Genomic DNA, 16,274 nt, shown 5'->3' with positions numbered 1-16,274 from the left:
ATAATACTAATAATAAGATTTGGATTTAATATAAATCTGTAACTCTAACAATTTGCTTTAGAAACTTAGTTTTCATAAAAAAAAATCAGAAGCCTCTATTAACTATATTAATTTAAGTGTGATTCTCATGTTACTGTTCCTCCATGGTGATTATGAAACTTTTATATAATACAAAGAAGAAAACAAAGGAGGATGCCCAATCCAAACTTTTATTAACATTTACTGTAGTAACTCTCTGATACCAATGCCTGTAAGAATTATGACATTAAATTGATAAAGATGTAACTGTCAAATCATAGAGTGTCAAAAAAGGTTTCAATTCATCTAAAATAAAACTGGGGTTAGAAATATATATATATAACTTTTCTAAATATTTCAAGATTGACTAATGGTGCCACCTTGGATTTACTAGCCTATAACAAAAAAAAAATAGAATTACATAAATGAATACAAATTAATGCTCTGAAGGTCTGATAATTATATATTCAAGAGGTCTAGCAGGTATATAAAAATTCCTGGTACTTGTTTTTAAAATCAATAAAAATAAAAGTCTACTTCACTCTCCTTTAAGATAGATACTTTCTCTGCACGTGACAAAGTTTTCTATTTATTTCTTCATTTCATGTTTTATCTTTCAAAACTATCTACTACGGCATAAAGTTTTGAGAAACAAATAAATAGCTGGCAAGGGAAATTTTATTACTATTTAATATTCTCCTCATAACATAGATAGTATAAAAACAGACTAAACTACCAGTCAAATAGAAAGAAGCCGTGGCCCCATTGACTGCTAACAATGAAAGGGAAATCTTATGCGTATAAGAGACTTATTTTCAACAGCTTCTTGCCCTCTTACTTCATAAGGCAACCTAGATTTCAGAGGGACATTTTAGGCCCAACTATCAAAATATTTAAGTATGGTCTGCATTTTCATAAGCAGAAATTACTTAATGCCACATTATCTTCCAGAAAGAACAGGCCTAATTGTCCTTTGCACAATGTTTGTTCTGGAGGAAGAAACAGTCTCTGAATGCCTGAAGTGATTTAGAAGCTTCTTCTGGAACTGGTCAGATCACCTTTTTTTTCTTTCTTTTTTTAATTTACCCATACAATTCCTTGGTTTTAAGTGTTATGCCTTCAATTACTCAAGATTTGTGGACATTTGACATTTTTAACACCAAGTTTCTATGAAATTATCCACAACTAATGCATGGAATAGCTGTAGTCAGTGGACTATCCTTGTCTAAATCTACACTAGACACAACATTTCTGGATACTGCAGGTTAAAAGTGTGCTAACATTTTTTTAAATTCAATTTTGTATTGTTGGTCCAAATATAATTTGTTTTCCTCTGCCATTCACAGGACTTTCCCAGCATTATTCTTTTCTCAGGTACCTTCTTTTCTTGTTTCCTTCATCCCTTCCCATCAATGTCCATGTTCAGTATTATTTTTCCAATTGGCCTCCCTCTACCCCCATGCATTAGCTGTAATATAGATGTAAAGCTTGGTGTACGTCCAAAAATCTTATGATCAAAATACATACTTAGCAAATTGTTTGGCTAAATCTTTCATGTATGATGAAAGATTATTACCACAATTCATTAGCAAATTATAGACTTTGAAATGTAGGCAGACAAATATTTGGCCCTGTATCAATCAATTTGGACCAGCTGGGTAGAAATTCACACAATCCCAGGAAACTTGGGAAGTGGAGTGCTCTTTCATTTTTCATTCACTTGAAACATTAAAGAAAAATTATCATTCTATAAAAATGCCCTCTTTTCAATAATTTAGCTGAGTGATTTTAGAATGAGTTTTATTTTCAGTCAATTACTAGTTTAGAGACCAATAAACCGAACCCTTTCTCCTGAAAATTATTGTGGAAAAATAATACCTAACATACAGACTACTCTAATATTCGACCCTTATAATCAACTTTAAAAAGTTAAATATTTAACGAAGGGTGTATCGTCCTTAAATAGAGGCAAGACACTTGCATACTCACTAAATGGGTCTGGAGAGTTGTTTTGCAATTATTCACAATAAATAATATCGTCTCCATTCGTCCTCTGAGGTTCTTTAGTCTGGTCAAGTGACCCTGTACAAAGATTCTGATTGATCCCACGTCTGTCTATTTTGGTTAAGCTACAAGGCCACATACAGAGACAGCTGCACTTCAGGAGCAACTTAAAACAAATTTCATCCTAGTGGCATCTAATCCAGTGCTTGGTACAAGATGCATGGAAAAGTCAGTGTCAAAATTAAACAATGACGGCTTTGCAATGAACAGATGCTTTTGCCTTGCAGCTGTAAAACCCCAGGACAATCCAGTGCTGTACTGTCTGGTCACGCAATGACCACAAAGCAAGGAATACATTTTGTCATTTATACACTGTTTGCTGTGAGCTTTTTTTTTTTTTTTTTTTTTTTTTTTTTTTTTTTTTTTTCCTTAAAAAAAGTGGGGGGGGGGGGAGTTTGCAATATTGAGGGTAATAAAACTCCAAACTAAGTAGCAAAATTTTTCTCAAAGTATATTCATCAGACTGATAATGTTTGAAAGAGAAAGATCCTTTGACTACATAGTGCTGAGCCATATTAGATTAAAGAAAAATATCATAACCTGATGTTTTCAGAGGTTGTGTCCAAATAATTTGGGGCTTATAATGATAAATATGGAAATATTTTCTACAAGTAGAACTTACCTTAATATACCTAGTCTTAGTCACCTGTGTTTATGAACATCTTTTATTCACTTACCCATCCTTTAATCCTTGGTTGTTGTTTATTTGGCTCTTTGGTTTTGCAGAAGGGAGAGCTAAGAATGGGATATTACTTTATGGCTAGGGGATGTTTCTCATCTTGAGTAATATGGTGCTACAGAGGTTCATGATGAAATTTACAGCCTTTCCCCTCCCTAGGTAATCATGTATGTGGCATTCAGAAATCTAGGCATAATAGTTTAATAATGAAATAAATTATTCTTTCATTTATTTATCCAACGATTGTCTTTGTTAAGTCAGAGAACTGGCTCCACCTATGCAAATGACTATATAGTCATGATCAAACCCCTTGTGCTAACTGAAGTTCTGGCTCTAATACCAGTTCTTCACTCTGTCTACAGTTTTTTAAAAATCCAGTAATTTTTCCTTTATTTATTTTAATTTGGTCATTTATTCCTATCTGTTTTTTAAATATTTTATTCCCAAAGATACCAATTCATTAACAACTTATTGTTTACAAATTTCACTGGATGTTCATTGGTTGAATGTTTGGAGGAATTCTGTTTTATCTTGCTCTATCCTCCAAATATAATTTCAATAGAAAATCCCCAAAAAATGACCACAGTATTAAAGTTTATTTCAAGCACCAAAGAGGGTATAGTACCCTCTTCAGTTGAAAGTCTGAAAAATAGCAATTTTTGTGGTTCTGAGAAGTTAAAACAATTTCTGTGGTTAGTTTTACATTTTTATATTTTATTTTCTAAGTGTATAATTTGAGCACAAACATAAAAGACACACTTATTAATATGTCTGTTCAAATATATTCCAGCATTATGAAAGCATTACAAACGTAAAGACTATGAAACATTTATAATTATACTCTTGATATGATTTTGTTGTCTTTGTTTATAGCTATTAGAAAGAATTCAAATAAGAATGTCAGTAATAAGGAGTTTACAAAGATAATCCATGCCATTAAAATATACCATAAGAAGACGACTGGCATATTTAAAATTAGAGGTGTTTATAAGGCTATCTCATCAAAGGCCAAAACAAAGGACACATGTTTAAATGTGATAATTTATATATTACCTACATATTTTGTCATAAGAAAATATTCACAGTGGTAGCATTCCAAATAAGAGAATTATAGATGAACACCTTAAAGTTAAGGGATTTATAGTAAGTTATAAATTTTAAAAAACTACATTTTGTTAATATTTCATGATTACTTAATAGCCAGAATTATACTAACAAAACCATGAGTATAGTTTTTTTAAAACATACAGTTCAGTGTAAGGTTATTAATTGTGTGATACTGATTCATAACCAATATACCTTGGTTTCATTATATATATTTATACAACTGTAGAAATTTGTAAAAATAGTTAAGTAAATACTTCCTTTTAAGAGCATTTTATCATTTCAGTTCACTTTAATGGCAATGTATTTTTAAAGTATATGTTTTATTCACAAATACATAAATCACAAACCAAAAGCTAACAGATGTGTGACTTCTAATTAGTTATAATAATCTCTGCTTCAATGCCATTAGACCGAGCCTTTCTTTTCTTTTGAAAACTAAAAAAGCTTTCCTTTGAATTTTAAACTGTCAGGGTGCTTCAAAGTCAGTGTACAAAATCTGCTTTGATTAAAATTTTAGACATCTACAGTGATAACTTTATGAAAGGAAAATATTAAATTATAATTATCCTAAACAGACACAGTCTTGTGAAACTAACCCTACATTCATGTTAAAACACAAAGAGTTGAATATAATGAATTTGATTCATCCTCGGACACAAAGCTTCACCACAGTAAACTCAGTCAACTGTTGCTCTTGCGCTTATATTCATGGTGCTTAAATAGCGCACTTTAAAACAAAAAAAACTCCAATTGGCTTTTCATACATCCACCCTCCCCAAAAATAACGCACTTGAAAAACTCAAATGATATGAAAGGCTTCAAGGCCTCTTTTCTCCCTTTCATACCCTTTTTTTTATTTCTGTTTGCAGTAATCTGCCTTTCTCTTTCTCTTTCTCATTGCTACAGAGCAGGCGAGGAGGCTCAGAGCTTTGAAAAGGGGGCTCTGTGTGTAATGGGTCCACTAGAATTAATTTACTTGCACCAAATCCATTGAGCACAGAGGTGCCCCCCCCTTCTCAAATCATTTGGAGTTGAACGCAGCCCCCAGCCTTTGTAATTCTAGTAAAGCACTTAAAGTGCACAGTAGGTGTTCATGAGGACCATCTGGTCAAAAGCAAAACAAGCTGCTGATTTTGCCTTTGAATAGAATGAAGCAAGTGTGAATTAGTCTCTTCAATTAGCACTATTACAACCTGTCAAGTGCATATTGTAAAACAGGATTATTACAGTATTGGTCACCAGTGCAATTATTTACTCTCTGCCTTTTCTTGCATATAAAAAATGTCTTAGGCTTATTGGTTTCTGATAACTGAATTTAATTTCTCTTAACTCAGGCATTTCAAAGCTATCAACACACAAACCATTATGAATATGATATAGGCTAAGGTATTAGGACACAAGTATCTTAAAGTAACAAAGGGCTACAGCATTGCCCTTAATTTTAACAAAATTGTATTTTTATTTGTGAAACAGATGAAAATATTCATGTTCTTAAACAACGTCCAAATTATTGTAAAACATTTCTAGAATAAGGAAAATGTTATCATTTCCAAATAGCTACAACATACATATTGCTGTAATTTATTTCCTAAGGGACACAACAGAAACACAGAACATCTCAATAAGATAATCGTATTTATTTGTTCATTTGAAGCAGTATGATTTAACAAACCTGTTTTAAAATGCAACCTGAAACTAATAATATATGTAATCATAGTCTCCTTTTTAGGAAAGCTGAATAATGGCTTGAACTCATGCCTGGTTTTTTAAATCATAATCTTTCCTTCTTACTAAGATGTCATTTTTTATTTTAAGTTTTCTTAATGATATATGCTAATTAAAATTGCTCATTCTAATTGAGTTAATATATGCCATTTATCTTGCAGTAAAAGCAAACCACTTAAACTTTTAATTAAGTAAGCACACAACTTAATTTACCCTCTTGCATATGAACTTTCCTAGCTACCTTACTCTCCAATTCTTTGCCACAAGCCCTCCCACTCCATACTGGAAAACAAACACCACCACACCACTGCCAAACGGCACTTAAAACATTTAAAGGACACAACAGTTAAAAAGTTATAATCTATTTACTACTAGAGAAATGATCACTAATATAATAGATGAAGAACTACAAATTTCAAGATAGTTAGTGGCCACCAACCTTAAATAGTAATCCAAACCACACATTAGTTAAGATGAGAAAGTACCAAGGACAGACCAAACACACACACACACACACACACACACACACACATACACACACACACATACAGACACACACACACACACACACGGTTTAAATTTCAGAAGCAAAATTAACATCCTGATTTCACAATTATTTTTAAGAATTGGTATGATTTACTGAGATTACTTCTTGATACCAATTCTAGCTATATAATGGCTTCCCACTTAATCATTAGTTTGTATAACATGGTGCTAGGAGTAAATGCACTACTTACTGCCTGTAAGATATGGCTTTACAGGCTGTCAGTTTTCCCCTTTCATTCCCATCAAGAACTAAATCAACATTAATAAGAATACTGAGAATTCTAGGGTAAAGTGAAACTTGGAGGAGGATTTAAATAATTCCAACAGCTATTCATCACACTTCTCACTGTAATAGATAAGTAATACTCCATGATTCTGCATTAAAAATACTTAGATTTCTTATCTTTGTTATTTCAGATCAGGTGTATGTTTCTTAAGTTTGTATGACACCTACAAAAAAGTAGATATTTGCCTAACAGAAGCTTTTGCAATAATAAGGCAGACAACAAAGAATCAGTTTCCAAGAAAAAGTTGGCTTGATTTCAGGGACTTTATATCCTTTTCCACACCTGTGCTTAGGATTTGCAGAGGCAAATCAGTCTTTCTTCCCTTGTGTTTGCCCACCCCAAGTACATCTGAAACCACAGATTTTTAAATTATTAGAATCTTTACAATTAATTGTGTAAAACTCCGAATTCTCAAGAGTAAAGAACTGATAAAAAAATAAGATAGGCTTGTTTAAAGTTTGAAGGAATTTCGGTGTTTTAAAGTGTGATTAGTATTAATTTAGAGTGCAAATTGATAGAAAGTTGGGCTTTCACAGTGTTTTTTTTTTTTAATATTACTTGATAATTTTACAAGTTATGGTGTCATCATGAAAGAATAAGGATTTTACTTCTTATACCTATTTGTAACTCTCTTCATCCTAACCATCTCCAGAGGTTAATACTATGCCCTCACATAGAATATGTAAGTGGAAAATTTTGTAAAGAGCTTAAAACAAGAACGAAATCAAAACCAAAACCGCTCACCTTGTACCCAAAAGAAGAAAGTCCCAGAGACAGGATGAGCAAGCACTTGTACAACCATCAGCTTATCACCACCAACTTGCCTGGCCACATTACTTAAGAATTTATTTGAAATCCTAACTGCATCTTAGCACTATTCTCTACCTCAGTATTTTCGTAGACTTATTTTGTTCAATTAACAGTTACAATTAGTGTCCATTTCAGTCATAATCACTTAATAGTTTTAAGTGAAAAATATTGTAAAAGCGTTCTTTTAAAAAAATCAAGACTTTCAAAACATTAAGAATTTTTTTACCTAGAAAATGAAAATGATTTATTGGAAAACTGGTCAGTTTTTAATCAATTCTTTAAACTCTCTTCATACATATATGTGAAAAAATATTATATATGTGCATATATAATAGTGGTCACAATTTATTTTGGGGCTTATTATTGAAAGAAGATTGTGAAACTGGTGACAGATTAATTTACAATTTGGATATAGAACATCAATAAGCTTCCACATTAAAAACAAAAACAATAGTATTAACACAGAACTTCAAATTGTTCGAAAACTGTACTTTTCTCTTAGTGCAATTAAACTGACTTACAGTAGCTTAGCAAGAAATAAGACACTGTGAGTTGCAAGGTTGTCCACTGAAGCAGTTTTTCTTCCTGAAACCAGCCTCAGCACAGATCCCATAGGTCCAAGGAAAAGCCAGGGAGCTATTCTCAGCCTTTCTCAAAGTTACACAAAATAAAACAACCTGTATAGAAAACTGTCACCTCACCAAAAAAAGCAATTTTCAATAGATGCAATCTTAGTAACCAGCATTTTAAAATATTATATTAAACTAAAATTTAAAATAAAAAATGAAGAAAAACTACAAGAAATACGTATGAATATTTGTCATTCAAAAATGTTTCTAGAGCATTTTTAAAGATATTTAGAACATGATAAGAAAAGAATTTCAATGTTTTCAAGTCCTTGACACTTAAAATATATTTGATAATCTAAATAATATAGCAGAGAACAGTTTCAGCCAACTGTGGCACGCAGTGGCACATTTACAGAATTTTAAATATTTCTTTTAATAATTGATGTAGTCATTTTGAATCATTCTGCATAGGATATCAGGTGTGAGCAGATTGCATTAACATTGCTTAAACATTTCAACTTGTCAGTATGGCCAACTCGATTTCGGAAATATTTGCAGTATTTTCCCATCGAAACAGTAATAAAGGCAAAATAAATATATGCCACTACTTTATAATCACCGAACATTAATGAATATTTTATGTCTTTTTAAATCTCCCTGTTTAATTTAAAAGGGTGAAATTAAGTCTCCTCGCTGCAATATGCCAATTATCTGTAAATCAAACAATAACTTGGCCATTATGCTCCTTTTTGTTAATATAAGAGAAGCTAATTTGAAAACACTGAGTGGCATTTTTAGACTATCGTCTTAATAGTTCCTTCTGCCCTCTTGTGGGAGAAAGTTGAAATATACTCAGGTTAGTTGAACTAGCAATGCAACTGGGTTTCAGAACGGGAGAAACTGCACACAAAATCTATAAAAATTTCATGCAGAAAGAAAGAGATTCCTGTATTTATCCATCATGCATTATATTCCTCTTCAAGTAAAAAATTAAACTAACAAAATGAAATTTACCCCTTACTATTTTGCTTTATTGCTTAACTGGAGTGATTTAAATTTCCTTATTTAATTAAAGGTTCACATATGTGATTTAGATTTATTTTCAAATATCCTATAATAAATCTGACAGAGAGGCATCTTTCAATTTTATACCAAAGTGACTTTTCAAGAAATTAAAAATTTAGAGCACAGAATGCCCACTCTAAAGGTTAAAAATAAAATGGCAATGCATAAGCATAAAATTCAAACAAATAAATGGATAAATTTAGAAGTCAAAGGCTGAATGCTAGTACTTAGTTATATAACAGCTATTCACATTATGATTTAAGAAAATAAACTTAGAAAAAGGAGTCCTTAATGACAAATTCAAAGGTTAAAATTCACTAATCAAACATGTAAAAAAAGTTAACTCAGTAATCTGGCCATTATGAAACATTTAATTCTAAAAATTACTTGTTCTTTCAAAATGTTACTAATTATTCTAAACAATATCGTCTTAAATTTTTATGTAGCAATCCACGATTTAGCATTATTTAGTCTCTTAAAAATAATTAGTTAAAAAAAAAGTAACTTTTATAAATTATGAAGATTAATATGAAATGGTCACTATTTTAATGTTTCTAAGCCTTTAATACTCCTAACCACCTAAGCAGAGGAATTAACGGCCTTTAGATGGGTGGGGCCAAAGACATTCCAAGATGGTGCATTTTCAACCATAGGAAAGTACTTTTTAGAAACAGTGGCCCTCATTGGCTACACTGAAGACAATATAGACAAATTAACAGACTCTTTCCTGATAGTCTGAACTAAAATGACGCTCTTCACGTCTTATGAATACTGCCCTAAGCTAGGATTGAGCTGCTTAAGAAAAGCCTCTTCAAATTCCTATTTAAAACAGAAGCATAACCAATATAAATACATGTAACATTTTAGAGTGACCTTTCAAATAAAACAGAAACACATTCCACAAGGAATGTTGCCAATAATTTCCAGATAAATATTTTAAATAGTTACTATAAAACCATGAACTATTTCATATAATAATGGAATCCTCATAAGCAGGGTTTTAAGCCGAGTGTTCTAAGAATTATCAGGAGCTTCCACTTAACAACATTTGTATTTTTAGGTCAAGTCATTTAGTGTATCTACAGTAATCATTAATTCTCCAGTTAATTAAAACTAAAAACCCAATAATGAAACATAAAGAGAGTTTATACCAGAACAGATAAGCTCTCTTTAACAGGGTCAACATTAGCTATAATGAGCTACCTTTATTCCTTGGCTGTGAGACATAACTCACCTCTTGAACAGTACTGCTTCCTGAGAAGTTCAGGTTGTACTCCCGCTGGACTTCTCGGTGGGTGATGATCAGCATGAAGTTTTGATTTAATGATTCCTGCAGGGCACTGAAAGGGTTGAAAGAAAAACAAGGAACTCAGAGATGAACAAGTTCTAGCTTGCTTCACAGCTAGCTGTAAAAACCCCAGGAGTACCCTAACCCCCACACAGGCATGTCCGGGCCCAATGTTATCATCTTTTCAGCTCCTAAAGGCAAGAGAGCATGCTGAGAACAACCGCGGGGAGCTAACCTGTTAACTCCTTCTCTACCAAGGATATTTAAAATGTCTACTGTAAATACTTAAAATATGTACACATTTTCTACAAACATTATTTACTTATTCCTCCAAAAGATTCAATTGTCTAACTTGTCAAATAATATTAAATATCTACAGAAATATTTATTCAAATGTGCCGTAAGTCTAACCCAATTCTAATAGAACAGCTGTCTAGAAAAAATTATAAAAGTATTGTTTATACCTAACCAATGCTATATAAAAATAGTAACATGATTGTAGCAAAACTCACAAAGTAGTGATTTTTACAAAACTGTATCGGCTACACCAAAATTCTTTCAAACTACTCATCCTTTCACTTAGGATTTGGCAATACATAGATTTCAGAAACTGAGGAGTTTAGAGCAACACTTCTAAAATCCTATAGCAGAGTTCCCAAATGTTGGAAAAGTGTAACACAAGAAATAGATGTAATTAGCCACATAAATTAAGAAATATAAATCATGATTCTATTTTATGTTAATATTAAAAAGCATAATCATCAGTAATCTATTGCTATTATGTTAAGAATATCTTCACTTCCTGTCTTCAATGTAATTTTACCATGGCTATGCCTCAGAAAACATTCTAAGTGTGTTACATAGCTCTGGACTACTTGGTTCCTCTTTTGCTAATCTGGAACATTTGATAAACATACACAGAATAAAGATAAGAATTTAATCTGTCTAGGCTATTATTTCCAAAGGGTTCACAGGTTAGTAACAGACAAAACACAAAGCAGCACTAATATATATCATAAAGTACTAGTAATATTTATAAAACTTATATCCAACTAAAATACAAGTTTCTTGAGGCAAGGAAATGTGCTGTTTTAATCATTAGTGCCTAAGCAAAATACTTGAGACACTTAAGATATCCACTTAATAATAAGCAAGTTGTGAATTTCCACAAGGTAAGAGTCATATTCATCTTTGTCTTTCACATTCAAGGTTGTTTTGTAAAACTACCACTCTCACTAAAGTACTTGTTTGTTTGCTTGTTTGTTTGTTTGTTTGTTTGTTTTTAAGCAACATTAGGTCATTGTCTTGCAAAGAAATTCAACCTAAATAAAAATACACAGTTCTCAGAAAAACTCAGTCTAATAAGAATACAAATACATCAATGCCAATAGAATAAAAAAAGCTCCATGAAAACTGAGAGAGAGGTGCTTAACTCTGCTCCTGGTGAAGGGGTAAAAGAGTTTATGAAGAGAAAAAGTAGTCCATACCCACACACGCCAAGTTGAAATTTGAAGGATAAACAGGACCTTAGAACTGAACACTCAGAAGATACATTTGGGAGGATGGGGAGCATGAGGGACACAACTTTGACACAGTTTGTTATATACTATCTATAGTCAAGACATTATTCTAGTTGCTAGAGAAATAGAAATAAGAAAACATGGTCCTTGTTTTCATGAAATTTAACATTTCTAGTAAATGAGACAAAGATCAAGTAAATAAATATACAATTTTGGAAGGTATTATGTACTATAAAGAAAGTAAAATAGATTGTAAAATACAAGGTAGCAGAGAATCAGGAGAATCCACCAAAAAGAACAGCTGAGAAGGCATCTCTGAGAAAAAAAGACTTATAAACTGAGGTTAGCATAATACAAAAGCAATCAGCAAAGGTCCAGCATATCAGTTCTTAATAGTACCTGCACAAGAAAGCTACTAGAAGATTTAAAGAGAAAAATGATAAGAGCTATCTTCCAATTCTGTATGTGCTCTAACTATTGAGAGAAAAGACTAGAGATGGGAGAAAATAGACAAATAGATTAATTCACAAAAGAAGAAAAAATGGTAAGAATACTAAATCCAGAATACAGGGTAGAGGCAGAAGATGGACAATTTACTGATTGCGGAGGGGGGGAGAGAAAAATACACCCCTAATTTTCCAGTCTGAGCAAAGAGAAGGCTGGAATTTTATTTAACAAAGACAACTGGGTAGGAAAATTGAGAGTGAAATTTTAGATATGTTAAGTTTGACTGCATATTAGAAACACAAAAAGAAATTTTAATATTATATACAATATCGTTGGATGTAAGTAAGTATTAAAGGCCAAGTAAAAAGTATAAGCAGTAAAGTCAGGAGCTCAAAGTCATCCTCGGTTACAAGGCAAGTTTGAAGTTAGCATGGGCTATGTGTGACTCCATGCTCTCTCAGAAAGACTAAAAGACAACTAGAAAACAAAAACAGCCAATTAACAGATATAAGAGCAGAAGAGTCAATAGCATACAGCATATGGAAGATATTCAGATGAAACAAAGCAAAAGAGGACTCAGTTTAAAGCAGATTAATGGTGAGGAGAAAAATCAATAGAGCCCAGTATAAAGCAACTAAAGTAACTGTTTCAACTGGAAGAGTGGGTTCTGCCATGCCAAAGCCGAGACACTAGTACATAAAGGCCATTAAAAACAGGCCATGTGCTGGCAACATCAGAAGGCTCAATATGACTACCCTGAAGGAGTGAGAGATAAGTCTGATAGGTTAAGTGCACAAGATTCTTCTTCCCTTGGGCCAAAGAGCAGAAGCAAGGGAGAGAGATATTTCAATTCCTTCAGCCCTTCCTCACACTGAGACTAGACACAGCCTCCCATGAAGCCCGGGAGCCACCAGAGCGTGACTCTTCCAAGCAAGCTACTGTCCACACACTGAAACAAGCTTCAAGAAAAATCTCAAATTTGGGATTTCCCTTAATCTAACCCTGAGACAAGGTGTTAAAGTTTGGATCTGAGATGTAAACAGACACCTGTGTTGAAGGCTTGATATCCAGAAGGTGGCATTTTGGGGCAATAGAAACTTTAGGAGGTGGGGCCTATTTCCAGAAAGCAGGTTATGGTCATATAGGAGGCCTGCCCTTGAAGGGGACTAGGGACATCCTGGCTTCTCTTACTCTCTCCCTCTCCATCCATCCCTACTCATCCCTATACTGCCTTGCGAGACACTCAAGAGTAACAGGGTCAAACATGAGTGAACACTTCTGAAACTATGAGTCAAACAAAACTTTCTTCCTCATTAAAAAAAAAGAGGGGACTACGATGAAAGACTATAAAAGCTAAGCTAAGGAACTCAGAATTTCACAATCTTTACTATTTTATCTTTAGAATTGAATTTATAATTATGTGTACTCTTTTGTGATTGCCTTTATGCAATTTCTTCTATTTGTTTCTTGATTTTGATAGTTGACAGGACCTGCTTCAACTCCCATACTATTTAGAAGAAAACCATTTCAGTCAGTTCCAGTTTCTGGGCAGCTGTGGAGATGGAGCACATACACAGAGAGAGGCACACGCCTTAAACTGCTAGAGAATTAAGGAGCCAGATCTGCACTTCCACTCTACCAAGGTCAGCTATTTGACCATGGCAAGTCAATCATTCTACCAGTAGGATTTGATGAGTGCCTAAAATATATAAAGCCCCATCTTAGACACGACTACTCTGAAAATAATCAGTTTCCTCTTCTGAAAAGAAAAAAAGATAAATTCTTCCTTTATAGGACTATGAATACTAAACTTTAAAAAGCCAAGAGTGATTTTTTTATTGCATTAAGTTATAAGGTAGCATATTATAAGACTGAAAACAGAACACAAGAAATGCTCAGACTTTAAAAATTTGGCACTGACCATGCAAGGCTGACAAAAAGATCTACGCTGCTTTTTTGGCAGTTATTCTTCATGATTTTTGAGTTTGTAGAGGGGGAAAACCTTTTTTGATAGATTTGGGGATATAGACCAGTAAGTTAAGTACTTTTGGCACAATGAAAATCTGAGTTCATACCCCAAGCATCCAGGTAAAAGGCAGCCTAGGAGCCAAAATCTCAGAAACGGACGTGGGGCAGGGTATGGACAGGAATATTACAGGGGTTACTTGAGCAACCGACCTATACCAAATAGTAAGCTCCAGTTTCATGATGAGATGATGATGACAATGATGATGACGACGACGACAACGAGAAAGGAAGACACCCTCAAAATATGACTTCTGGCTCCATGCACAAGTGAAAAACCTACACACACACACACACACACACACACACACACACACACACACACACACTCGCTCACATGCGCACACACTCTATCTAATCATGAAGCATACTTGTATATTGAACTTAACATTGCCCAAAATCATAGTTGTCTGGTTTTTCTTTTGTTTTTTATTTTGTGGGAGGAGTGATTTCGTAAAAGTCTTGTTTCAAATTAATCTACCATATTCACGATCCTAGGGGAAATACTTTATCTGATAGCAACATCCTCTATCTAGCCTGGGCCATTTGCTTCAATGTCAACAATTTAAAAGTTGGTATTCCAAGTACTACAACATATGAAGTATTAAAAACTTCATACCAACTACATGAAATTATTATAGTTGCTTCCATTTCACAAAGGAAATTGACACTACTTTTCTAGCTCAATGTCACATACATAAATATGTAACTTATTTTCTGGTCTAACTACAGAAATTACAGTCATGATTTGCCTTTTGCACATGAAGGATGTGAGCCCACTTAAGATCGTATTTCTGCCTTTGCTGAGTTTGCTGAAAAATAGGCAGGCATACATTTTCATATGTGGCACAAATTCTAATATTGATTTTCCTATATTGTTAGCTACAGAAACTTTAAAAAATACTTAAATAACACCAGGTGTGGTGATGCATGCCTTTGATCCCAGCCTGGTCTACAAAGCAAGTCTAGGACAGCCAGGGCTCTGTTGCAGAGAAACCCTGTCTCAAAAAACCGATGAATTAATCAATCAATTAAAAATATTTAAACTAAATCATAGATGCTTCCCACAGAAACTAATATGAACAAAATGTTTTGTGAGTTGTTTTGTTTTTATTTTCCTTCAGACAAGGGAAGAAAGCTGTAAAGAATGTGTTGTTTTAATAATCTGAACGTGTTACCTGAGCTAATTGCTACTACCTGGTAAATCTTGCAAATTAAACTGGAACCTCAGTCACCGCATCTAGGCATTTTCTCCCTAATAGTGTCTTGTAATAGGCAGCTGAGTCAGCCATAGTTAGGTCCATGCATGCTCTAGCAGCTTCTCCTCAACATGCAAAGTCATCCATTCTATTTCAATTATAGACCTTTAAACTCTAAGGAAGACTGTCAAACAAAATGAACAGGTAGAAAATAATGCAATCCTTTTAAATAGCATATTTTCTCTTCAATTTAGAAAGAAAGTGTAAAAGCAAATAGGTAAAATTTATGTTTACTTAAAAAATATTTTATGTATGGTACCAGAAGTCACCATACAAGAAAGCCGAAGAGGTTCCAACCCTACACAAAGAACTACAGGCAACTAAGGAGAGTTGAGAGCAGAAGGGTACACTAATTGGTTATCCAATACGAAATGTTCAGCCCTGAAAACATATATGAATACAAGCAGCATTTACACACTGAGCAGGTTTTATATATATACACACACACATACACAAACACACACACACACACATTCACAAACACATGGTGGCGGGGGGAGACTGAGCAAGACTTTTATTTAGGAATATTTTTGTACATACACATATATGCATGTTAACAATAACTAAAAAGGAGGTCATGAATTTGAAAGAAGGCTAGGAGGAGTACATGGACGGTTTGGAGGGAGGAAAGGTACGGGGAAAATAATGTAACTATGTTATCATCTCAAAAAAAAAAAAGAATTTAAAAATACAATTAATTTACAGGGGGAATGTGTGGACCACAGTATACAAACTGAGGTCACAGGACAGTCTGAAGAATGAGTTTTCCTTCCACCATGTGGGTCCATGGATTATACTCAGGTACTCAGGTTTGGCATCAAGTGCTCTACCTAAGCTATCTCACCAGCCTTCAAACAGGCAAATT

General features: G+C 33.5%; 1 protein-coding gene across 1 annotated transcript in view; it reads right to left on the bottom strand.

Annotated features, from left to right (window-relative positions):
* The window catches only part of Faf1 (Fas associated factor 1), a 296,484-nt gene that overhangs the window by 190,906 nt on the left and 89,304 nt on the right, over positions 1–16,274 (bottom strand). The window contains exon 7 of the mRNA XM_051171269.1: positions 10,105–10,210. Within this exon, the coding sequence (XP_051027226.1) occupies positions 10,105–10,210 (106 nt within the window). The remainder of the gene's footprint in view (positions 1–10,104; positions 10,211–16,274) is intronic.

The sequence above is a fragment of the Acomys russatus genome, chromosome 29, assembly GCF_903995435.1.
Source record: "Acomys russatus chromosome 29, mAcoRus1.1, whole genome shotgun sequence".
In the NCBI taxonomy this organism is placed as follows: domain Eukaryota; kingdom Metazoa; phylum Chordata; class Mammalia; order Rodentia; family Muridae; genus Acomys; species Acomys russatus.
The sequence above is the reverse complement of the archived record's forward strand: the minus strand, read 5'-3'. Positions and strand labels throughout refer to the sequence as shown.